Source organism: Canis aureus, chromosome 6, assembly GCF_053574225.1.
Source record: "Canis aureus isolate CA01 chromosome 6, VMU_Caureus_v.1.0, whole genome shotgun sequence".
Lineage (NCBI taxonomy): Eukaryota > Metazoa > Chordata > Mammalia > Carnivora > Canidae > Canis > Canis aureus.
This window is the reverse complement of record NC_135616.1, coordinates 1,913,469-1,937,740: the sequence shown is the minus strand read 5'-3', so window position 1 is coordinate 1,937,740 and position 24,272 is coordinate 1,913,469. Positions and strand designations below refer to the sequence as shown.

General features: G+C 43.7%; 1 protein-coding gene and 1 pseudogene across 1 annotated transcript in view; one reads left to right on the top strand and one right to left on the bottom strand.

Annotated features, from left to right (window-relative positions):
• Positions 1–19,875, top strand: part of ACAA2 (acetyl-CoA acyltransferase 2) — a 32,657-nt gene extending 12,782 nt beyond the window's left edge. Inside the window, exons 3-10 of the mRNA XM_077899804.1 lie at positions 4,079–4,207; positions 5,661–5,777; positions 7,318–7,465; positions 9,622–9,797; positions 10,880–11,009; positions 15,861–15,931; positions 18,122–18,276; positions 19,477–19,875. Of these exons, the coding sequence (XP_077755930.1) occupies positions 4,079–4,207; positions 5,661–5,777; positions 7,318–7,465; positions 9,622–9,797; positions 10,880–11,009; positions 15,861–15,931; positions 18,122–18,276; positions 19,477–19,561 (1,011 nt within the window). The 3' untranslated portion in view covers positions 19,562–19,875. The remainder of the gene's footprint in view (positions 1–4,078; positions 4,208–5,660; positions 5,778–7,317; positions 7,466–9,621; positions 9,798–10,879; positions 11,010–15,860; positions 15,932–18,121; positions 18,277–19,476) is intronic.
• On the bottom strand, positions 12,791–13,326 carry LOC144315388 (large ribosomal subunit protein uL15 pseudogene; annotated as a pseudogene).
• Positions 19,876–24,272: the final 4,397 nt, after the last annotated feature.

Here is a 24,272-nt window from a genome sequence, read left to right as displayed (position 1 = left end):
CTGAAAGTTCCTAAATGATATGAAAAGTCCTTGAGGGAAGAAAAAGGAACAAAGGCCGGGTTTTGCTGCTGCTCTCGCCTCCACGCAGATTGAAACAGTCCTCCAGCCCCTGCAACGACTTCCTTTAATACTCTACCTGGTAGCTTGGCCCTTGTGGTGTTTCTTTGCTCTGATAACCAGACACCTCCACCCAAGAGGCATGTTCGCAGTCATCTCGCAAACATGGGGCCCACTGATACATCTGAAGGGGTTCACGACTAACGTTCGCTTAGACAGTAGTGAAGACCTTGAACAGTGGCTAATCCCACAAGGTTTTGGAAGCTCTGCTTCCAAATGCCTTAGAGACACGGTCCCTAACCCCCACTAACTAAGATGTATGTATCAGTCATACCTCAGCTCCAGTGCAGCTCTTTCTGCCTCAGGGCCCTGTTGAGGTACTTTAATTAAAATAAAAGCACCTTTTCTCACTGAAAACATCTCAAGAATTCTTTCTTGACCATTCACTCCCAGCCCCACACCAGTCCTCCTCATGAGAACAAAATGTAGGGTAACTATATATGGTGACAGATGTTAACGAGACTTCTTATGGTGATAATTTGCAGTGTATACAAATATTGAATCATGATGTCGTATGCTTGAAACTAATATATGTCAGTTATACCTCAATTGAAAAATAAAACAAGAATAATTAGGAACTTTTAAAGGGAAGTTCTGGGTAAGATTTATGGAATGTTAGAGAGCCAGAAGAAACCCTAGAGATTTTCTAGAACCCCAGGCCTCTCTTAACACATGTGGAGGCCTCCAGAGAAGTTTCAGAGTTAAACCAGGTAGGCAGTAACAGTCCTGGGCTAGAATGCAGATCCCCTGACTGCTTTCTAGTTCAGTGTTCCTCCTGCTGTATTCAGCTCTTCCATAGATCTTGGGGCTAAAAGGGACTTAAGTCATTCCATGGGAGCACTTAGAGAATATGTAACCAAAAAAAAAAAAAAAAAGAAAAAATTATCACTTTCTTTCTGGAAGTGGCCAAAGTGGAAGACCTCTGGTTTATATGCACCAGGTCGGACCACATCCAAGACTTACAAACAAGTAAGTATGTGCTCTGTTGGTAACATGTCCAGAAACTATATATCTTTTTAAGATTTTGTTTATTTATTCATGATGGTGGCAGAGACACAGGCAGAGGGAGAAGCAGGCTCCATGGCAGGAACCCCATGCTGGACTTGATCCCAGGACCTGAGCCTCACAACCTGAGCTGCAGGTATATGCGCCACCTGGAGGTCCAGAAACTATATTTAAACAGTTGGTCTGGGATTCAACAACTCATTCAAAACTACTCTACTCTTTTTATTCACAAATGAGGCACTTGTGAATCCTTTTGCAGATAACTTCCCACAGGAGGAACTTCAGAGTTAGATGAACCAGGCTTCACACTACTAGTGAATGACTGAGTCTAGATGAGACTCCAACCCCGATCTCCTGACTCTCGGCCTCATATTCTCTGTTACCTCAGGCTACTGCATGATTTTATTACAACACCTATTCAACAGTCTGGACATGAGAAAAGTGACTCCGAAACACAGAACCCTGGCAACAGAATATCCACTGACCAACAATATTTTTTTTTTTTTTTTAAAGATTCTGTTAATTTTGAGAGAGAGCGCCAATGAGTGTGAGCAGGGTGGGGGCAGTCCCCGAGGGGGAGAGATCATCCCAGCACACTCCCCGCTGGGTGCCAGCCAGTCTCACCCACCCCAAGATTAGGACCTGAGCTGAAATCAAAAGGATGTTTAACTCACTGAGCCACCCAGTGCCACCCTCTTCATGCTGCTTGGGAGTCATCTAGTCCCACCCATGGACTGTTCTTTTTTCATTGTTTTATTTGGGAAAAATGCTTCTTACAAAAGGGCAACTACAGAATAGAGTCCTCTGCAACATTCACTTGTTTTTTCTTAAAGTGAAAGAATGGGTGGGATCCAAGGAATCAAAGCAGCAGATGTGGTGTAGGAAAGATGTTAGGGCTTGAAGCTGGCAGCCGAGAAAGAATTCTTTTTTTTTTTTTTTATGTTTTTTTTTTTAATTTATTTTTTTATTGGTGTTCAATTTACTAACATACAGAATAACCCCCAGTGCCCGTCACCCATTCACTCCCACCCCCCGCCCTCCTCCCCTTCTACCACCCCTAGTTCGTTTCCCAGAGTTAGCAGTCTTTACATTCTGTCTCCCTTTCTGATATTTCCCACACATTTCTTCTCCCTTCCCTTATATTCCCTTTCACTATTATTTATATTCCCCACATGAATGAGAACATATAATGTTTGTCCTTCTCCGACTGACTTCACTCAGCATAATACCCTCCAGTTCCATCCATGTTGAAGCAAATGGTGGGTATTTGTCATTTCTAATAGCTGAGTAATATTCCATTGTATACATAAACCACATCTTTATCCATTCATCTTTCGTTGGAAACCGAGGCTCCTTCCACAGTTTGGCTATCGTGGCCATTGCTGCTATAAACATCGGGGTGCAGGTGTCCCGGTGTTTCATTGCGTTTGTATCTTTGGGGTAAATCCCCAACAGTGCAATTGCTGGGTCGTAGGGCAGGTCTATTTTTAACTGTTTGAGGAACCTCCACACAGTTTTCCAGAGTGGCTGCACCAGTTCACATTCCCACCAACAGTGTATGAGGGTTCCCTTTTCTCCGCATCCTCTCCAACATTTGTTGTTTCCTGCCTTGTTAATTTGCCCCATTCTCACCGGTGTGAGGTGGTATCTCATTGTGGTTTTGATTTGTCCGAGAAAGAATTCTTGAGATGTCTTTGGTGCAAAATGGTGGTTTTATAAAATAATGCAAGGAGACAGGACCTGTGGGCAGGAAGCTGCCCTGGGGTCACTAGGAGGGGCCCAGTACATACTTCAAGTCTGGAGGGGCTTAGGGAGAGCAGGAGTCTCTAAGGAATTTGGAAGCAAGGTCTTCAGGACCCGAGGGGGCTGGCTCTTGTTGGGGGAGGTCCTTGATTTCTGTTCAGTAAAACGTGAGTCGTGAGGCCCTTCACATGTATACGGGTGGGTCATATGCTTGGGGGGGTGACTGCCAGCATGTGTCTTGGGAGGTAGAGATAAAAGTTTCCAAAGGAATTTTTATGTGTTAAAGTAGATTTACAAGATTCTAGAGGTTGGGCTAAGACTGCCTTGTGCCCTTGGAAAACAGTTCCTAGGGGAAGGTCCCTCTGCCTGTTTCAAGGACAAATCAATGGGCTGTAAGTAGTAAGGGAATTTAATAGTTTTTTCTTATGCGTTTTGTTTCCCACATCAGATGGACCAAGGAGAAAGGTCTCCAAGTTATTTTAGGAACTAGAATAACAAAACTCAAAGCTAAAATCTCCAATCAAGAAATTCCTTTTTTTTTTTTTTTTAATTTTATTTATTTGAGAGAAAGGATGGGAGAGAGAACGGGAGAGCACAAGTGTTAGAGAGGAAGAAGCAGGTTGCCCATCCAGCAGGGAGCCCAATGCGGGCTCGATCCCAGGACTCTGGGATCATGACCCAAGCCAACGGCAGCCACTTTAACCTGATGAGCCACCCAGGTGCCCCTCCAGAAAGTCTTCTAACCGCTTTGGCTTATCTTGTGGATTACCAGCTCTGCTCCCCCTTTAGTGGAAAAGCGTGATTTACTCCTGCAAACCAAATACTCCACTACAAGAAATACCTTAGAATTTTTTTTAAAGATTTATTTATTTATTCACGAGAGACACAGAGAGAGAGGCAGAGACACAGGCAGAGGGAGAAGCAGGCTCCACACAGGGAGCCCGATGTGGGACTCGATCCCGGGACTCCAAGATCATGCCTAGACAAAAGGCAGGTGCTAAACCGCTGAGTCACCCAGGAATCCCCCATAGTTTTTATTTAAACAATAAACACGTATCACATAAAATATGCCCTACCTATGTGCATTGTGTCCTACCTTAGAGTCAAATAGTTTATGATGTTTGATAGATTGCCAATATTTCCGTGTACTCTGTCCTCCTCCTTACTGCTAAGATGTGTAGAGGAAATTCTTTCTCTTTTCCGTCCATTCCAGAGTTCTTCAGATGCTCCATATTTGGCCAGGCATGTCGGTTTGCGTGTGGGAGTCCCAAAAGAGGTCCCAGCTTTCGTTGTTAATAGACTCTGTGGCTCTGGTTTCCAGTCCATCGTGAGTGGATGTCAGGTATGGACAACATTTTATTACTTCTCTGAGAATATGTTAGAAGTTATTGGAGGAAATGCCCCACTTCAGTATAATACTGTAGGTTTTTATTTTATAGCGCATTACTGGGAAAGGTCAATATTTGATTTTTCTTGGAAAAGTATTCACAGGAAGAAAATCGTTTCTTAAAGCTTTAACAGATCTTTGAAGCACGCTAAATGGAATACATGAGTCACGAAAGGACCAATACTGTATGATTTTGCTTATATGGGCAGTCAAATTCATAGAGACACAGTAGGACAGTGGGGGGGGAGGGGGAGGAGAGCATGAAGAGTTCGTGTTTAATGGGTACTGAGTTTCAGCTGGCAAAGCCAGAAAGATATCTGGAAGATGCGTAGAGGTTGGTCACACAACAACGTGAATGCACCTAATGAACTGTACACTTAAAATTGGTTACAATGGTAAATTTTAAGTTTTGTGTATTTTATCACAATTTTTTTAAAAAGCTAATTATGACTGTCATTTTTAGCAAGTGCTTCCTGTGTGCTTGACTTATGCTAGATTTACATTCAGCATCTCACTTCATCTTCACAACCATCTGATGAGGCAAGAACTACCACTTTTCCCATTGGACAGGCAAGGAAGCTGATCAGTAAGGTTACTAAGTCATAGAGGCAGAACTTGAACCCAGGTCTGTGAGAGTTGGAGGATTTAGGGGATGATAAGAAATGTATTCCTTTTTTAACAGTTACTTAGGCAAATACATGTGTTCCCTTGAGCACAGGGGTAAGGGATACAGTGAAATCCAATTTTATTTGTCCAGGTCTTCGCTTTTTTACAGAATGAAAGACACAGATGTGTTATAATGAATAAATTATTTTCATGTGAATTTATTTTTATAATGATATATCTGAAACAGTGACCCTGGTTTTCCTAGCAGTCACTGCAAACACTGGGCTCAGAAGGCTTGTTACTTGCTTCTTATCCAAGAAATATAAATAGTAGAAAACGTTAAGAAGGATGAAATGGCTTTCTTTTTATGAGCCCCCTCAGTTAACCCAGTTCTTGTAAGTCCGTGGTCTGCTTCAGTTTCATCCATTAATGGGATAAAATCTGTTTCTGTCCTTTTAAAGGATTTGTTCTTTATCATCAGCTCACAATCTGTATATTATGCCAGGCATTAATATCTCCGCTGATTTTCAAGACTTATATTGAGTTAAGAATTCTCATTCCTTGCCAAAATGTAGGTACGATTTGTCACTAGTGCACAAATGATTGAAATCTGTTAGTTTTTTCTCCTCTTGCATCTTGGGAGTGGATGTTGAACATTTGCTTTACCTGACAAGTGTTTCCTTTTGAGACTGTAAACTAGGATATGTAACTCATTAAATTTACTGTGAGTTTACTGCTTCATACACAACTTCTGTCACAATAAAAGGTTTTTTGTTATTGTTGCTCATTTGTTTTCAAATAGGAAATTTGTGTTAAAGATGCTGAAGTTGTCTTGTGTGGAGGAACCGAAAGCATGAGCCAATCTCCCTACAGTGTCAGAAATGTGCGCTTTGGAATCAAGTTTGGATCAGATCTCAAGGTTGGAACCATTAAAATGTTTGAAGATTATGTGCCATGCTGTTATGCTAGTAATTTTAATAATGCCATTTTGGGAGAGAGAAAACAGATTTTGAAACCAGTTTTGCTAATAGGGGATTGACAAGTTACAAATGACTTGAAATATGTAAACTATTTCAAAACCCCAGTTTGGTTTTTATTTTGGCATTTTAGCCCACCTTTAAAAAAAAAAACAAAACACATAGACGTTATCTCAACACACTTCTGGTCATGGAGAGATGGAAGAAGGGAGATGGAGGAGGGGAAGAGAGATCAGAAGGATAGGCAGAAGTTGAAGTAATTAGTTTCTCTACTGAATAATTGGTAAACCCAGTAATTAAATCTTTACCATGATTTATGGAAGTTTATTTTTGGAGCAATCTCCATTGAATAGATAGCTTCTTCTTCACAGAAAACTTATCTTTGTTTTTTGGGGTGGTTTTTTTTTAAGATTTTATTTATTAATTCATGGGAGACACAGAGAGAAAGAGGCAGAGACACAGGCAGAGGGAGAAGCAGGCTCCATGCAGGGAGCCTGATGTGGGACTCGATCCCAGGACCCCGGGATCACGCCCTGAACCAAAGGCAGACACTCTACCACTGAACCTCCCAGGCTCCCTGTTTAATTTTTTTTAAATATTCTCTTTAAATATAGATGATATTGTCCTAAACCAGTCAGACAAAAACTGGTCTTCATATCTTTGAGAGCTACAGCGAGGGAATGACAGTAACCGATAAAGAATGCCTGTGTGCTGTCCCTCCCATGTCAGAGGGCTAATGACATCTTCTGTTAGCATTTTCTGACAGTAATGACTGGTTTATACTGTTCACCCAGTTCCTCCTTGGCCTTTTTGAAAGTGGAAGGAATAAGACTTAGAAAATACAAAATAGTATTTTAGACACCAAGTGTATTTGAGAAAACCTTTGGAAAGATAGGTCAGTGATGAGTTGGTCTAGAAGAAACAGAAGGGGCACACGCCTCAGAGACTAACCAATTGGATAATAAGTAATAACTTTTTCTGTTCCGCAAGGAACCTGTCCAGGTTCTCATCCACCTCACAGTAAGTAACAGAACGAGCAATTCCTGTCACTGAAGGAGCACAGACACGCTCTTCTGCAGAGCTCAGAGCTGTGGTTCACTTTAAATGAGCAGGGAAACACGGCATGAGGACCGGGTGTTGGATTTCTTACGAAACATAGCCTTTGGGGTTTAGTTTTTGATTGTAGGATGACTTGCTTTGTTTTCTCCCTGCACAGTTAGCACTGTTGCCTCTCTTGAGTGCCTCCCTGTTTAGAGAAAGAGGAGAATGTGTCCATTTTATTATGGCATTGGGTGTTTTGTAAAATGTCCCAGAACCAAAGATGAATAGTAGTAATAGTAAATGTTAAAAAAAAATTAGAAAAATCTAATTTTACTTTCATTTATTGGAACTATGAAGTATTTAAACATAAAGATATTACAGCATATTACTTTCAAAAGATACACTTTAACCAATCACTTTATTATTCATGTCTTTTCATAGCTGGAAGATACTTTGTGGGCAGGATTAACAGATCAGCATATCCAACTGCCCATGGGAGTTACTGCAGAGAATCTTGCTGCAAAACATAATATAAGCAGAGAAGACTGTGACAAGTATGCCCTGCAGTCACAGCAGAGGTGGAAAGCTGGTCAGTGAAATGGGACATTGTTAATATCTATAGAAGAAAACTAGGAGGGGTGGGCAAAATGGGCGGAGGGAGTCAAAAGTCCTAAAATAAAGTAAGTCCTAAAATAAAGGTTTAAATTAAGTCCCAGGGATGTAATGTTCAGCATGGTGATCATAGTTAATAATACTATAGCCCATATTTGAAGTCACTAATAGAGTAGATCTTAAAAGTTCTTATCACAAGAAAAAATGTGTGCAGCTATGTAAGGGGACAGATGTTAACTAGACATAGAGCAGCGAGCTCTTTGCAATGCTGTATACACAAATATCCAGTCATTATGTTGTATACCTGAAACTGATATCATGTTTCATGTCGGTTATACCTCAGTTTAAAAAAATAGAAAAGATTTCTGTTGTTTTCAGATTATAATGATCCTGTAATAACATTTGTTTAAAATTATACCTTTTGAAAATCACATTTTTTTGGTCATTCCTTTGTTTTTAGATGAGCAGATATTCTATTAGTGATTGCGAAATTAACCAGAAATCTCTCTTTTGAAATACAATAATACTACTCAAAAAGTGGCATTGTTAATTGACCTTATCGGGCCCCTTGAATTTTGTCCTGAACTGGTTCTGTTATCAGTAGAACATTCTGCTCTGAGGGCTCTGATACTGTGAGAGACAATGGCCCACGGGGGCTGCTGGAACCGAGCTGGTGTTCTCCTCTGTGAGGCGTACATACTCACAGGGAGGGGAGGACGTGTCTGGAAAGGACCCACTGGGTATTCTTCTGTGCCTTACTCCTCCCATCCCTAATCGAGAATCATTGCACCCTGACTCAAAGACTCAGAACTGCCCAAGGCCGGGGCTGCAATGCCCTTGATATAAGCCTCCACATGACTGTCAGACCAGTCCAGAGTGGGCACCATGACAGTATGGTGAGTCGAAGAAATTTGTTAGTCTCCTGAAGAAGATTTCTTAAATTAAGCTATTTCAAATGAGCAGCAACTTCTAATTTAGGGCTGTCAGATACCTGGAATAGTGAGAGTAAAGCCCATTTCAGAGGGATAAGTGGAACGGAGCCAATGCCAACCAGCTCATTCTCTGTTTGAGTTACACGTTTAAAGCGGGAGGGTGTTGGCCCAGAGGTCAGGAGGCATCAGTTCTGTTTGTATTTTTGCCACATACGAATTCTTTGACCTGAGTCAAGTCATTTATTCACTGAGCATCTGTACAAAGAGATAAAAATTATTTGCCTCCCTTTTTCCCTAATAGTTGTTGTGAAAGCCAAATAAGGGAAGTGTGTAGGCTGCTATAAAAGAATATGAAAAGTAAGGTGGTTTCACTCCTGGCGTATCCTGTTTGTGAAGCCATAGGTTACCATAGTCCATTCTAGTCTGCAAGGTGCAAGGAGGTAAGCTGTTTCCCTTAGAACTGTGTCAGTAATCGCTCAGAGAATTTCTTCCGGTTGCTTGTCATTAAATTTCACTCATGGATCCATTGGACCCAGATCAGTAACTTCTAGAGACGACCTTTTTTCTTACTGTGGTCAAGACACTGAGCATAAGTTGTACCTGCTTGACACATTTTTTTTTTTTAATTTTTTTTTTTTTTTTTTTTTATGATAGTCACAGAGAGAGAGAGGCGCAGAGACACAGGCAGAGGGAGAAGCAGGCTCCATGCACCAGGAGCCCGATGTGGGATTCGATCCCGGGTCTCCAGGATCGCGCCCTGGGCCAAAGGCAGGCGCCAAACCGCTGCGCCACCCAGGGATCCCCGCTTGACACATTTTTAAGTGTGTGTCACTATTGGACAACTTGGTAACTTTTAAATGACTTCTTATCTTACCCAGAGAAGTTTAAATGAGACATTAAGTTTACTTAGTGCTGCTGTAGCTGTAACTTACATACCAGGACTGCTAATAATCTAGTGATACCTTGTAAAAAAAATTGTAGTAAAAAGGATAAAAATTATAATTTTAAAAAGATGCAGAATGCATTACTATAGATTCATGGCAGTACAAGCAACTCTCCAACAGGCAACAAAGTTGTACGTGAAATAGAAGTAGGTGGTGAGGAAAGGGTGGGGCAGAAATTAGATTGAAGATCGTGTTTGATTTCGTTTCTTAGATCTTCTCTTTTTCCCATTCTTACGATGGTCTTCCTTGTGTTTCAGCTAATGATGCTGGCTATTTTAATAACGAGATGGTACCAATTGAAGTGAAGACTAAAAAGGGGAAACAGACAATGCAGGTAGATGAGCATGCCCGGCCCCAGACAACCCTGGAGCAGTTAAATAAACTTCCACCCGTGTTCAAGAAAGAGGGAACTGTAACTGCGGGGAACGCATCGGTAGGTGGCGCCACAGATCATCCTGGGCTCTTGCTGACGTGTTCAGTGCAAAGCAGTTGCGTGGTATCTTTGGGTTACTCCCCGCGCTAGTCGTTAGCTATTTTGCTTAACCTGGCAGTGTTCCTATTCTGTGAATGGAGGTTTTCACAGTCCCAGACAATATTTTACCCCAAAGATACAGATGCAGTGAAACGCCGGGACACCTGCACCCCGATGTTTCTAGCAGCAATGTCCACAATAGCCAAACTGTGGAAGGAGCCTCGGTGTCCATCGAAAGATGAATGGATTAAAGAAGCTGTGGTCTATGTATACAATGGAATATTCCTCAGCCATGAGAAACGACAAATACCCACCATTTGCTTCGACGTGGATGGAACTGGAGGGTATTATGCTGAGTGAAATAAGTCAATCGGAGAAGGACAAACATATGGTCTCATTCATTTGGGGAATATGAAAAATAGTGAAAGGGAATAAAGGGAAAGGAGAGAAAATGAGTGAAAATATCAGTAAGGGTGACAAAACATGAGAGACACCTAACTCTGGAAAACGAACAAGGGGTAGTGGAAAGGGAGGTGGGCAGGGGGTTGGGGTGACTGGGTGATGGGCACTGAGGGGGGCACTTGGCGGGATGAGCACTGGGTGTTATGCTAAATGTTGGCAAATTGAACACCAAAAAAAATTAAAATGCATATGTATTTTTAACTCTCATATAATGCTTCCAGTTTCTTAGTCTCTTCAGAATATTATGAGGAACCTAGAAGGAAATCTACTTGGTTATTGTTTCAGTTTTCATGGGTTTGTCAGTTTTGTTTGTTTCTCTGATGTATACAGCTCATTAGGTTTCTTACATCTCCCCACATCCGGACATCAGCTTTTCGGGAACATTGTTTCCTGCATTGCTAAGGTTGTTTTCTGTGCCTAATACAGTTTCTGATCCACCAGACCACTTTGAGCACTAGCTGTGTCCCACACTGTGGCACTGCTTCCTATGTGATTCTGTAATCCTAACACTACTCCCTTATTCAAACCTCGATGCACTGGGCCCTTTGCCCTCTAGCTAACCCTCTGTTTTTGTTTCCAAGGGGGTATCTGATGGTGCTGGAGCCGTTATCATAGCTAGTGAAGATGCTGTTAAAAAACATAACTTCACACCACTGGCAAGAATTGTGGGCTATTTTGTGTCTGGATGTGACCCCTCCATCATGGGTATTGGTAAGTTCATCGTGAAGCAAACCGATTCTGTTACATTTCTGGAGAGAAGTCTTCCCTGGCATTTAGATACCTGAGACAGTGGCCAAATCAGGGTCACTTGTGAAGGAAAGGAGGTTGGTAATCAGTGGTTTCAACAACTCCTCTTTCAGAAAACCTGTGCCAGGGATAAGAGGAAAACCTCGACTGTGTAAACTGCTCCTGGGCATTAATCACACCTCACTGTCCATTTGGGATATTTAAAACTTGCCCCCAGCGAATCACAGAGGAGAGTTACAAGGTGCTGACCAGATGAGAGAACGGGCAAGGAGCGGGCCTGGGGACAAACAGAGATGGCTCAGTGCTAGGTGTTCTGCACACAGCCGCTGGTGTCTCATCTCCTCTTCCCACAACTCCTCTGTAAAGGAGAAAACTGAGGCTTAGGGCGGTTGTCTTGTCAAGTCCAGACCAGGAAGTGATGGAGCCAGGATGGGAACTGGGCCTCTCTAATTCAGGTGCGCTTCTCACTGTGTTGTCTCAGGAAGTCGAGATCATGCCCACCTGGCTCGGCTGCAGCTGAATAGGAAAAGGGAGAAGTACAGTGAATCTCGGTTGATAAAGATTAGCAGGAGGACTCCCTACAAGTGGGTGTAGGTGACTCATGAACAGGGTGGGGGGCAGAAGTGCCAACCATCATGCAGTCGAAATCCAACTATAACTGTTACTTCCCCCCAAACCAAACTACTAATAGCCTACGTGGCCCAGAAGCCTTACTGATAACATAAACTTTTAACACATATTTTGTATGTTACATGTAATATCTACTGTGTTCTTACGGTAAACGAGTCAAAAGGAAATGTGATTAAGAAAACACATTTATAGTATTGTCCTGTCTTTATGCAGAAAGTCTGCATGTAAGTGGATCTTCTCAGTTCAAACTTGTGTTGTTCAAGGGCTAACTGTATGGTCTTTCTTGGCTTGAAAAATATGAATTAGAAGGAGAACAAAGAGCGTTCTGCTGGATGCACTCCTAGGAACCGCAGATGATACTGAATTTTAATAATGTCTGTCGTCATTGTCCAGGAAACAGAACTGATGAGGAACCTCACTTACAAAAAAATTAGTGCCTGGAAGCTTTGTCATCTCCCACCTGTGTCCTCATACCCCAAAGAAAAGTCTACCCTAGGGCTAGATTCAGATTCTTGAGAAGTCCAGAGATTTTCTTATGAGCTTAGTTAGGCCTTTTCCAACTAACTGTTTATGAAGTAGGTCTCAGGGTAGAAGGGAGCTGGTCTGTGGCTGACCTGTGTTCTCAGAGGTCTTCAGGGTATGCCTCAAGGCTCTATGCGAGTGATGACCACTTGTGCTCGTTTGGCACTGAGTTAATACCCAACCATGTTTGCTGCCTTGTCCTTCAGAGATTTATCTCTATAGAATTCCTAAGAAAGAAAGCTGGCCTGTCCACATTTTGTCACTTTCACTGTGTGTCAAATTACTTTAACCAGAACTGCAAGTTATGTAAATATCTGTTAAAAGTCAATTTTTTCTATGTCTCAGGTTTAAAGCTTATTAGCTTTTAGCTACTCACTGTCAGCAAAACATAGCTTTTGTTTGAGAGACGGAAGGTAGCTTTAAAAAGTAAACGTTTGTGTGTTAGTGTTGCATTTACCACCACAGTGGACAGCCCCCATGGGGGTTGGTTTCCCAGCCCCCATGTGATCATCAAAATCTACCCATAACCCCACCCCGAAAGATTTTGTTTCATAGTTCCAGGGTGGAGCCTGGGAGAATGGCTTTGTTTTTTGTTTTTGGGTTTTTTTTTTTTTTTTTTTTTTGAAAAGCACTTGTTAGCATTTAATGAACCTCCCCCTATGTGGCTTCAAGCTACTAGAACGCAGGCGCCCCCCACACCCTTTATCTTCTCCTCAGCTCTTCTACTGAAGAATTTGGCCTTCACGATGACAGGCTGTTTTGGGAGCTTTCCCTTTCCCAGAACTTTGTAGTAGCCTGATCGCACCACGTCGATAATAGGAGCAGCTCCAGTCTTGTTTTTGGCAGCATTTACCCGTGTCTGCTCACTGACTAAGGTCCACAGTTTATCAAGGTTGACAGTTGGGCAGAAGCTCTGGTTCCTCTTTAAGCGGTAATGTCTCATACCGACTTTTCCAAAGTAACCTGGGTGATATTTGTCGAAGTTGATCCTGTGATGATGCATGCCACCAGCATTACCCCGGCCTCCTGGGTGCTTCCGCTGTTTGCCGATGCGGCCGTGGCCATGGCTCAAGTGGCCCCGAAGTTTCCGGGTCTCCCTCAGTCTGGATGGCATGTTGGCGGCCCAGAGGAAAAAGCTACCTGAATGGTTTTGATGATCAATCATATTTATCTGATATAGAAAAGTAGTTATTTTATAGTTCTTTTTCAGTTTAACCTCATTGAATAGGTTCTGATATATTCACATGGCCAGTGAGCGAAGAAAATATAGTTTTCCTTCCTTTTCTTCCAGGGTCTGGATGTTGGCCCTGTAGTCCAATGAACACCATTGTGTATTCACACTGTGTGAACACCATTGGACTTGTTTTTTCCCTTAGGGCTTGAATAGAGCCATAAATACCACATGTCCCAGTGTCAGATGTCCCTCCTCCTAGACAGCTGTCTGTCCGTGGTTGTATGGGACTCAACGAGGTAACTACACGAAGTACTTGGTGAAGTTTGGTAACTACACCAAAGGAACAAACAGAGATAGTGGGTCATTGACTGGTGGGATTGAGTCATCATTCCAGTTTCTAAGAATAGTTTCCTCAGTTATGCAGTTAGCCAGCATCTAGCAGCCCTTAGCCTAGAAAAAGGGCAAGAGCTGCCGACCCAGAAAAAGGAGGAAAGCCAAGACCTGAGAGTAGTAGTGGCTCCCAGGAAGGATACATATGGAAAGACAGCGCTCCCTGGAACTCCCCACGGGTGGCCGTGGTGAGTGAAGCTTTGAACCTCTGTCGCTTGTAGCAGCTCTGGCTTTATCTTCTCTTGGGCTTTATTTGTAGAAAGAATTCCAATAGTTAAAAAGAAGAAGGTCAACAACCAGTTCAAAGCCTTCTGATGAGACGTTTACACCCCACAAAGATGCCAAGATCACATAGCTTTAGTGGTAGGACTAGGAATGAGGTCTCCTTTTCCTACGAGAATGCTCTAACTTCCTGAGTCCCAGTAAATAACATGGCTGTGGCCCAGTGTTTGGAATAACTGACTGTAACGATTCTAAGTTGACAGTGCCCTGAGTCATGCTTTCTATGGATATGAAGACAAGGTGGTATGTAGAGTGGAGCTACACCCTCTGCTCTTCGTTCTGTGTGTCTTTGACCCTGTAGGATACTCATCCCCGACCATGCTGGATAACCGGTGCTCTACTACTATCTATCCTATTTTTGTGCCTTAGACATACAAAGAGAATCTGGAACTAGGTTCTATGTTAAATCAGTAGTTAGAATGAAGAGCTCTCATTGGATGCCCCTCACCTATAAGCAGACTGTTGTCCAAAGAACATTTTAATTAGGTGACAAAACAAATTACATTGTGCTTAAATTGTACCATGCTTTTCTTTTAGACTGATTCCCTAAAGGGGAAAGGAGAAAAAATGAGTGGGAAATATCAGAAAGGGAGACAGAACATGAGAGACTCCTAACTCTGGGAAACGAACTAGGGGTGGTGGAAGGGGAGGTGGGCGGGGGGTGGGGGTGACTGGGTGACCGGCACTGAGGGGGGCACTTGACGGGATGAGCACTGGGTGTTATTCTATATGTTGCCAAATTGAACACCAATAAAAAATAAATTTATAAAAATAAAGACTGATTCCTTATCTTACTTAGGCGTATTTATGGAACTGTTGCAGAATATTTGACTACTTAAAATTCAACAGAACATACCATATTTTTTTTAAGACATTTGTGGCAATTTTATTCTCCAAGAATAGATAGCAAATTAGACAATCTCCTCCAGCCAGCTTTTTTACCATTTGGGGAAAAAATATAAATATACTTAAAAATTATGAGCAGCATTAAATGGTTATTGGTGATTATCAGTAATCTGGGAGCTAAAGTTTCAGAAGTCTTATTTGGCAGATTTGCATTTCTGCAGTGGGGGTTTTGTTTCATTTAAATTCTCTCGTGGGGATCCCTGGGTGGCTCAGTGGGTTAGCACTGCCTTCAGCACAGGGCGTGATCCTGGAGTCCCAGGATCGAGTCCCACGTCAGGCTCCCTTCATGGAGCCTGCTTCTCCCTCTGCCTGTGTGTCTGCCTCTCTCTCTCTCTCTCTCTCTCTCTGTGTTTCTCATGAATAAATAAATAAAATCTTAATTAATTAATTCTCTGCCTGTGTTTGGCATTATTCGTGCTTCTTTGCTTTGAATATCTTTTCCCTAAAGTGCCTATGGCTTCCTGCCTTGTACCCACGTGGAGATGCTACTACTGTTTCTTGCCTTTTGTCTAGATAGGCCTGAAAATCCAGAGGGTGCCCCAGTCACTTCTCTGCTAGGAATGTGTGTGATTTGGGTCCCAGGCACTTAGACTGCCTTGACGCTGGGTATGAAGCGTGATCTGTAAGTGACTGTGAAACCCCATAGAGCACTCCTTTGGCTCTCTGAACTCTTCCAGCCATTTGCAGTAGAACCTTCATGTGAGCCTCTCATTTACGATTTTGCATAACCAGCTTTTCACTTTAGTTCTATTTTTTTTTAATTGTCACATCATTGACTAATGTGCCATCAAGGTAGCAAGATTTGTGACTACTAATAATGTCACATTATTTCTTCCTTACTTACCTGGTTAGTGAAGAAGGAGAAATTTGACAAATAAATATGAGATGAAACTGATTTTGTTCTTCTATAGGGCCTGTCCCTGCAATCAATGGAGCACTGAAAAAAATAGGACGGAGTCTCAAGGACATAGATTTGGTAGAGGTAAGTGTTATACTTTTTTACATGAATAAACCACCAGTGTCTGTAGCATAAATGGTTTTAATATGGCATTTTACAGCTTTTTTGTTGTTGTTTCTGTGCTATTAGCCTTTCCAAATGATGTCCATCTAAGTAAATATTACTTTTGTTACATGCTTTGAGTCAGTACTTTACCTGACTAGAATGCTTTATGTATATTCAAATAATTAAAACAGCCTGATTTCTCCTTAAAACATGAATTCCTGGAAACTTCTTAACACCTTATAAGACTATTGCATTTTAGACTACCAGTGTGCCTGTTGAACTAAATTGAATATTATATAAGGTAGATGAGAAATGAGTAACTTCAACCTTTTATGGATTGAAATGAAAAAATATAAGCAAAAGAATTGACATAGTAGAAAACAATATCTGGTGCCAAATCTAGAATTTTCTTATTCTCTCCCTAACTTAAAACTCTCCCTCCCCCAAACTTACCTTTGGCTGTTACACCATAGTTGTGGCTAGATTTGTGATGTCATAATTTTTGGCATAGAAAACTTAAGTTTATTAGTATGGTGATTTTTTTTTTAATGTTAGTTTAGATAGAGCAATGGCGTCTTAAGTATTTAGACAATTAAACGGAAGAGTGGAAAAGAAAATAAAGTTGGATTATATACATTTTACATTTGGGGACTATTTGAAAGTTTTAGGTAATTAAACATGTATGCTGCTTGACACTGGGAAATAACTAATATAACAAAAGAAATCTATTTAAGTTGGTAGAGAAAGGGCCTTCTCAGCACAAGTGTGCTCTCCTCTGATGAGCTCTCATCTAGGAAACTACGGTTTTAGACAAACGGCTTATCCTTAAATCTCTCTTCCATTCTTAGAGCCTCAGGAGGCTGCTTACTTATCATATTTATATTAGCAAATAATGTCCCTAAATTCCTGACTCTAGATTTCACACTTAAAACTCTTTAAATATGTCAGCTCTGCAAAGTTACTCATAATCATTTATAGATGTATGTGTCCGCAAGAACATAGCTCTCAACACCATGATATGATTGTCTTTGGGATGTTTGATGATCCACATGGTGGTTCATCCTGAGTTCAAAAACCTAGTTTCACTAGCTCATATTCCAGATCTCTTAGTACCCCTTTAAGCATGACCATGTAAAATGGAAAAATAATGTAGGACCTAAGGATAAACAAAACAACATCTTGGAAATACATGAAATATAATAGGAAAGAACACAGGACAGAATTTTGATCTCAACTCTATAACAAAGTTACCTTTCTTAAAATCAGTTTTCTTAGCTATAAAATTTTCTAGCTAAAATCATATGAAACTATAGTGCTATGAACTTGAAGGTAATTCTCATAGCCAACCTTGCTAAGCGGATACAATATGATACTTTTCAGAGCTGCCAGATTTCAGCACAGTAACCATCCTTGTATGTAGGTGGCTCTGGCTTGGTTGTGTCAGTTTCTTCTTGGAAGAATGGCTAGTAGTACTGGGCAGTAATAGCAATAGCAGGAGCAACCATCTCCTGGAGGTTGGTATGTGTCAGGTAATACACTTAATACCCATGATTCCATTTAACCTTGACAGTAACTCCTAGGATGTACTGCAGGCACATTTTACTGTTGAGGGAACCTTGAGTGTCAAGAGTTTAAAGAGCATGCATACAGCCAAGACTTGAGCCATCCCTCTGGCTTCAGAACCTCTGGGCCATCTCCCACAGCCTCTAGTAGGCCTCCACTCATGACATTGCTGAGGATTTCTTTTCTCCAAGGGATGCAGTTGACTTAAAGTATCAGTTGGTAAATATACCCGTTTTCAAACTTGGTATCTTTATAAAGAGCAGTTGAGGATAAAATGACATTGCAAGGTAGTTTTTTTTTTTTCTGTGTGTTTTGTTTTGTTTTTATTTATTCATGAGAGACACACAGAGGCAGAGACACAGGCAGAGGGAGAAGCAGGCTCCCTGCGGGGGCGGCTGATGTGGAACTCGATCCCAGGACCCCGGGGTCACACCCTGAGCCAAAGGCAGATGCTCCACCACTGAGCCACCCAGGTGTTCCCGTAAGGTAGTTTAAATAGGGGGAAAAAAAAAAAAAGCAAAAGTAGCCATCACTAGGATGAGACAAGTCTCAGTTAAAAATCAACTTATGAACAAAGATTTTTATCCATGTTTTGATTATTTTTAGGTGAATGAAGCTTTTGCTCCTCAGTACTTAGCAGTTGAAAAGAGTTTGGATCTTGACCCAAGTAAAACCAATGTGAATGGCGGAGCCATTGCTTTAGGTCATCCCCTGGGAGGATCTGGAACAAGAATTATGGCACACTTGGTTCACGAATTAAGGTATGTGCTAGAAACTGTTACATTTCATATTTGCCATCTTTGGTAAAAATGCATGGATTTGGGTTTCCTCAGAGCAGTCCAATATTTTTCATTCTTCTTCAAATCCCCCTCTGCTGATTCTCACCAGGTCTCTCTCTCTCAGACCCATTTTACAGTCTCACCAGGAACAAGTTATTTGGGGACACCCCTTTTTGACTGATATTATAGATGATTGGTTGACCTGATAGTGGCTCCGCACTTGGGATGTGCACGCTTCCTTGTGTTTGCCTCATGCTCACCCGGCTCCTCCCCAGTACTGCCCTCCACCCCCCCAACTCCCCCACCCCAGGGCTGGTGCATAGCAGTCAGCACTACCAAGGCTCTGGCCGTCGTGCTGTGCTTGCACTCTAGTGCCAGTTACAAGAAAGATAAAATTATTTAGGAAAATAAAGTATTGGGAGGATTCTGGTCTAGATGCTGTCCTTTAAGGAACCTAAGCAAAATACTCCTGTGGGTCTGAACTAAGTGTTTCCTTTTCCTTAACTGGTGCTAGGGTCCCAGCAGGAACTTCCTGTGTGCCTGATGCTTTTCAGTTTTAATACAAGAGCTCCTCCTTCTGGGACTGTGTATTTTGGACCATTTTGCTCTCTTAGGAAAATGCAAACAAAACCAAATATGTCAGGCCGAAAAATTCACTCTGGCTCCTGTTAGGTTAAAGTAAATCACTTAATAATTCACTAAGTTAATGAGGGATGTGCACCAAAAAGTTCTTAGGTGCTTTTCTCTCAGATCGAGGAACAGGAGCAGATGGTCTAAAGGAATCTAATTTGTATGAAAGGGACATGAAATGCTTCTAAATCATCTGCTCTTTCACATGGGCCGTCTTCACGGATTGCACTTACTCTCAGGTGCCTTGAAAATCTGAAACTATCTAAAATCAAAGGGGCTGGCCTCTCTCCTTTCTCACAGCACACCTCTGCTTCTAGATCTGTTCTAGCCTCTCTTGTTACCATTTCTTTTAATCAAAATATTCAGGTTCTGATTTCATTCTGTTGTGATGTATACACCCATATTGCTGATTGGAGAAAAGATTGAGACAAGGAGCTGAATGAGCATGAATGATGCAGATGTGTCCATGATTAATTCTATTTCATTAACTTTCTAATTAGCTCTGTAAGTTTTCTATTTGAGTAGATTTCAGCCACTGAAATTCTCTTTTAGGCGTCGGGGTGGGAAGTATGCCATGGGCTCAGCTTGCATCGGAGGCGGCCAAGGCATTGCTGTTGTCATTGAAAGCACGGCCTGAGGGATGGGGAGCCCAGCGAAGCCCCCTCACACTGGGGGCCAGGCCACAGCAAAGCAAGTGACCTCCAGAAACCAGACCTGATTCTGCTGCACGTGGCTGAGTGTGATTAAGGGATTATGAGGCAGAGATGTATTTCTCATGAATGAATAAATAAATAAGTTCTCTAAAATGTGTACAAGTATGATGTATTTCTGCACAAAAATCAGACTACAGAGGCCTTAAAAGAAATTGTATTCTTCTGCTATATAATCATCACTTATGCCTTAAATAATATATGATTGCAAGAAAGTGGAATAAATACTGCTTTAACTTCATCTAATCCTTTCGTGTCATTTCTTGGATTTTTAAAAGCTTTAATTGAGGTAAAATACACATAACATAAAATGTACCATTGTAACCATTTTTAAGTGGCATTAAATACCTTCACACTGTTGTGCAACTGCCAGCGGCCTCCACGTCCAACACTTCTGTCTTTCAGAGCTGACACCTGGCACCCATTCGATGCGGACACCTAGGCTCCCACCCCCGCCCCGGCAGGCACCATCTCTTCCAGGCCCCTCACAGGAAGCCAGTCATTCAGGATCTGTCCTTTGGCACCTGGGTTATCTCATCCAACAGGTGTCCTCGAGGTTTGCCCTTGCCCTTGCCCCTGTCGGCACTACCTTCTTTTCTAAGACAGAACATTCCACTGTATAGACCATGTTGGTTGGTCCTCCCATCCCTCTGTGGACAGTTGGGTTACGGCCACCTCTTGTTTTGTGACGAATGCTGCTCTGAACCACGGTGGACTGATACCAGTTCATGGCCCGGTTTTGGCTCTCGGGTGTGTATCCCCAGGTGGACTTGCTGGGTCGTGCCATAGCTCCCGTTCGCACACTTCTGGGAATTGCCCGACAGTTTTCCACAGTAGCCGCACCATTTTACACTCTTGCCAACCTTATACAAGGGTTCTGATTTTCCCATATCCTGCACAGATACTTGCTGTTTGCTGTTTGTCTTTTACAGAGGCCACGTCCTAATGGGGTGGGGTGGTACCTCACTGTGGTGGTGAGGGACATTTCCTTAGTGATTGGTGATGTTGAGCATCTTGTCTTGTGCATATTGACCATTCCATCTTTTTTGAAGAACTGTCTAAGTCCTTTTCTCATATTTTAAGTTGAACTGTATTTTTTGTTGTCATTGAATTGTCTTGTATTATTTTTTTAAGTTGAAAAACCAGTTTAACTTCGGTAAGTGATGTTCATAAATCATTATGAGATAAACGTCCAAGGAGCAAATTACTGAACTTAGTCTCGATACTAATAAATGATGTATTTATTACTGGAAAGTTAAAGGGATGCTGTTATCATAATCCTGGGGCAACACATGGAAACGGGACTATCCTTGGTAGCAGGGGCATATAAGCACCCCACTTTTAATTAAACCAAAGCACATGTCAGTGACTCCACCTCAAGTTCAAGAAAGCTGAGCAAACACTGTTTCAGGATGGATTATTGGATTTGAAGATTATCAAGGAATTGGTCAGGATGGACCTCCCTGTCATGACTGTTGAGCGAACACTTCACAGAGGTGACAGTTGGCCCGGCAGATATCTGGGAAAAGAGCAGGTCCTAAAGCAAGAGCGCACTAGGTGTGCAAGGAGCCCGTGTGCCTGGAACAGAGTGAGTAAGATGGAGAGGGGCTGGCGATGAGTCACAGAAGCTTCCAGAAGCCTGTCATGTGGGGCCTGAGAAGCCACTGTAGGGACTTTGGCTTTTATTCTGAGTTAAAACGGACCTTTTGAGTCAAGGAGAGACCTCATCTGACTTCTAGGAAGGATGCTTCCATCTGCCCTACTGAGCTGCCAAGGGACAGCGTCGGAAGAAGGGAGGCCGGTCAGGAGGCTGCTCCACAGCCTTCCGGGCCAACAGACAGCACTGTCACCCCCTACGGGTCGCAGCGGGGCAGTGAGATGCCGTCAGACTCTGCTTATATTCTGAAGATGGAAATTTGAGATTTCCTCATGGCTTGACCGTTGGTTGAGAGAGAAGGGGGTCAAGGCTCGGCCCGGGGCTTCTCAGCCCTGGGGAGGGCGACGCTGCTGGTGGAGCAGGCCAGGGGGGCCCTGTGGGCCAGGTGTCCCGCACAGGCGCCGAGCGGGTCCTGGGGGCAGGAGGGGTGTGGATGAGCCAGGTCTGAAGTCGCTGGCATTTACATGGGACTTGCTCAAGAATTAGTGGCCTCCTTGGCAGGATGAGCACTGGGTGTTATGCTATATTTGGCAAATTGAACTCCAATTAAAAAAAATTAATTAGGGCAGCCCCGGTGGCTCAGCGGTTTAGCGCCGCCTGCAGCCCAGGGTGTGATCCTGGAGACCCGGGATCGAGTCCCACATCGGGCTCCCTGCATGGAGCCTGCTTCTCCCTCTGCCTCTCTTTCTCATTCTCTCTCTGTGTGTATGTGTTTCTCATGAATAAATAAAATTTAAAAAAAAATTAATTAAAAAATCCTAAAAAAAAAAAGAAAAAGAATTAGTAGCCTCTACCCTACACGGATCCAAAGAGGAAAGAACAATTTTTCCTTCTATTAACACCTTTGGTGTGCATTTTTGTGACTTAAAGAAAAATTTAAATAGGAAAGAGAATAAAAAATAAAACCAAGTATGTCTGCATTGCCTTTCTGAAGACTGATCCGATTCTTTTAGGTAGTTCTTCCTCACTCTACATAATAAATGCCAGCTCTTCTACTTTCATGGAAAAAATATGTAAACTTTTTACTAAATCAAATCACTTACAATGTAGGATGGGAGTATACATTTTTAACGGTAATCTAAAAGGAATGCCTTTGTTAAGGAGAAATAACAAATAATGTTTATGAAGTGAACAAAGACTCCCCTTTCCCTTTCTCTTCATCTCGTTTTTTTATTCTTAAAGTGAACCCGGGGTATTATAGATTGGGTTGACTTGCATGAGGAGTCTGCACCTGCCGCCAGCCCAGGGCACTCGTCCCTAGGTGGCACCACAGGCCTGTGCTGTCCCAGTCCCTTTTTTCCGCAGCGTCACAGATGCTTTCCTCCGCCAAGTTGGACACTCTGGGTCCTTGTCACCTCCTGGGAATGGAGGGAGCCAAGGGGCCGGCAGTAAAGAAACTTAGGGCTGTAGGTGGGAGACAGAGTTCTCTTCCAGCTGCTGGCCAGTGCCAATCCCGGTGCAGGAACCTGGAAGTCTCTCTGGCCAAACAAACTTTTATCTGGCTGCAGGGACAAAGCCGCAGACTAGGTTCTCTGGCCTCTGAGCAGCTACTGTGGAGCCCCTGAGGCTCCGGGCAGCCCCTGCCAGCCGGGGGGCCCAGGGGGAACCTGCGGAGGGCAGAGTATGAGCAGCAGAGAGGAGGCAACAGCAGGGTGCTGCCCACCCCAGCCCTAGGGGCACTCGGAGCCTGCAGGGCTGCTCTCCTCCACTCCAGACCCTATTCATTCCTGAGGCCCCGGCTGCCCGCAGAGCCAGGACTGCAGGGAGCTGCTTGCATCCTCCTGGCACACTTGGGGACCTCTGCTAATGGGGCCAGAGGCAGGGCGGCCCGAGGGCTGTGAGGGCAGCGGGGACGTGGAGACGCGCAGAGACAACGGGCCGATCCGCGTCCTGGGACGGGAGTGCTGCCTCGGACTCCTCGTATGACCAGTGCCTCTGGCGTGAGGGCGAGGGCATCAGGAAAGAAACAGCTTCTGGGGCGCCGGGGACCCAGCCGGTGCAGCGTCTGCCTTCCGTTTGTGACCCCGGGGTCCTGGGATCGAGCCCGCTGGGCTCCTCGCAGGGAGCCTGCTTCTCCCTCTGCCTGGGCCCCTCTACCCCGCTTGTGTTCTCGTTCTCAAATAAATAAATAAAATCCTAAAAAAATTTTATAAAATAAAAATAAAAATAAAATAAAATAAAAAGAGGAAAGGAAAAGAAACCAGCATCTGACAGATGCAAAACTGGTCAGGAACGTGGCCGGTGTGGAAGAGCAGGCCCCGTGTGCCCAGGCGCCAGGGCGCCTGCCCCCCACTGCCTGCCCTGCGCCACGAGGTGGAGGTAGAGCAACGGGACCGGGGCACGGGCCCTTCCTGGCTCGGTGCACACGGGCACACTCGAGAGGCCCAAGCTGTTGCGGACAGAAGTAAAATCCCGGCGTGCGCTCTGCACGTGTAGCTCCTCAGAGCCTTTAACTAGCGGACAAGGTAAAATCAGAAACTGCAGAATGAGGGGAGGTGCTGATACTGAGACGAGGGGCAAGCTCTGCCGGTTGTGCACACTCACGCACACACGCACACATGTTGCACTTCCATGCTCCCAGGCTTTTCCTCCTTTCCTTTCTTTGCTTGCCCAGAGTTTTGCAGAGAGGAGTGGCTCTGAGACGGACCACATGCCTGGGGTCATGAAACCCTCCCCCCCTGCTCGGTTGCTGTGCCCCACGCAGCAGCTGTGGGCTTCTCAGCAGGCCGTCCATTGCACCCCGGCTTCTGGAGCAAAGTCAGCATGAGCTGAGGCCACAGTGCAGATGAAGTCCCAGCCGCGCCAGGTGTTAGACCCCTGCGGCCCGACCAGGGGCCTGGGGCTGGGAGACAGTGGGATGCGGGAGCCCGTCAGAGCGTCTCCCCGGCTCCGGGTCTGCATCGCCTGCGGCCAGCGGCGCCCTGGCCGAGGTGGGGTGTGGCGCCCCCGGCTCTGGTCCCCGCCCGCGGCTCGGAGCCTGA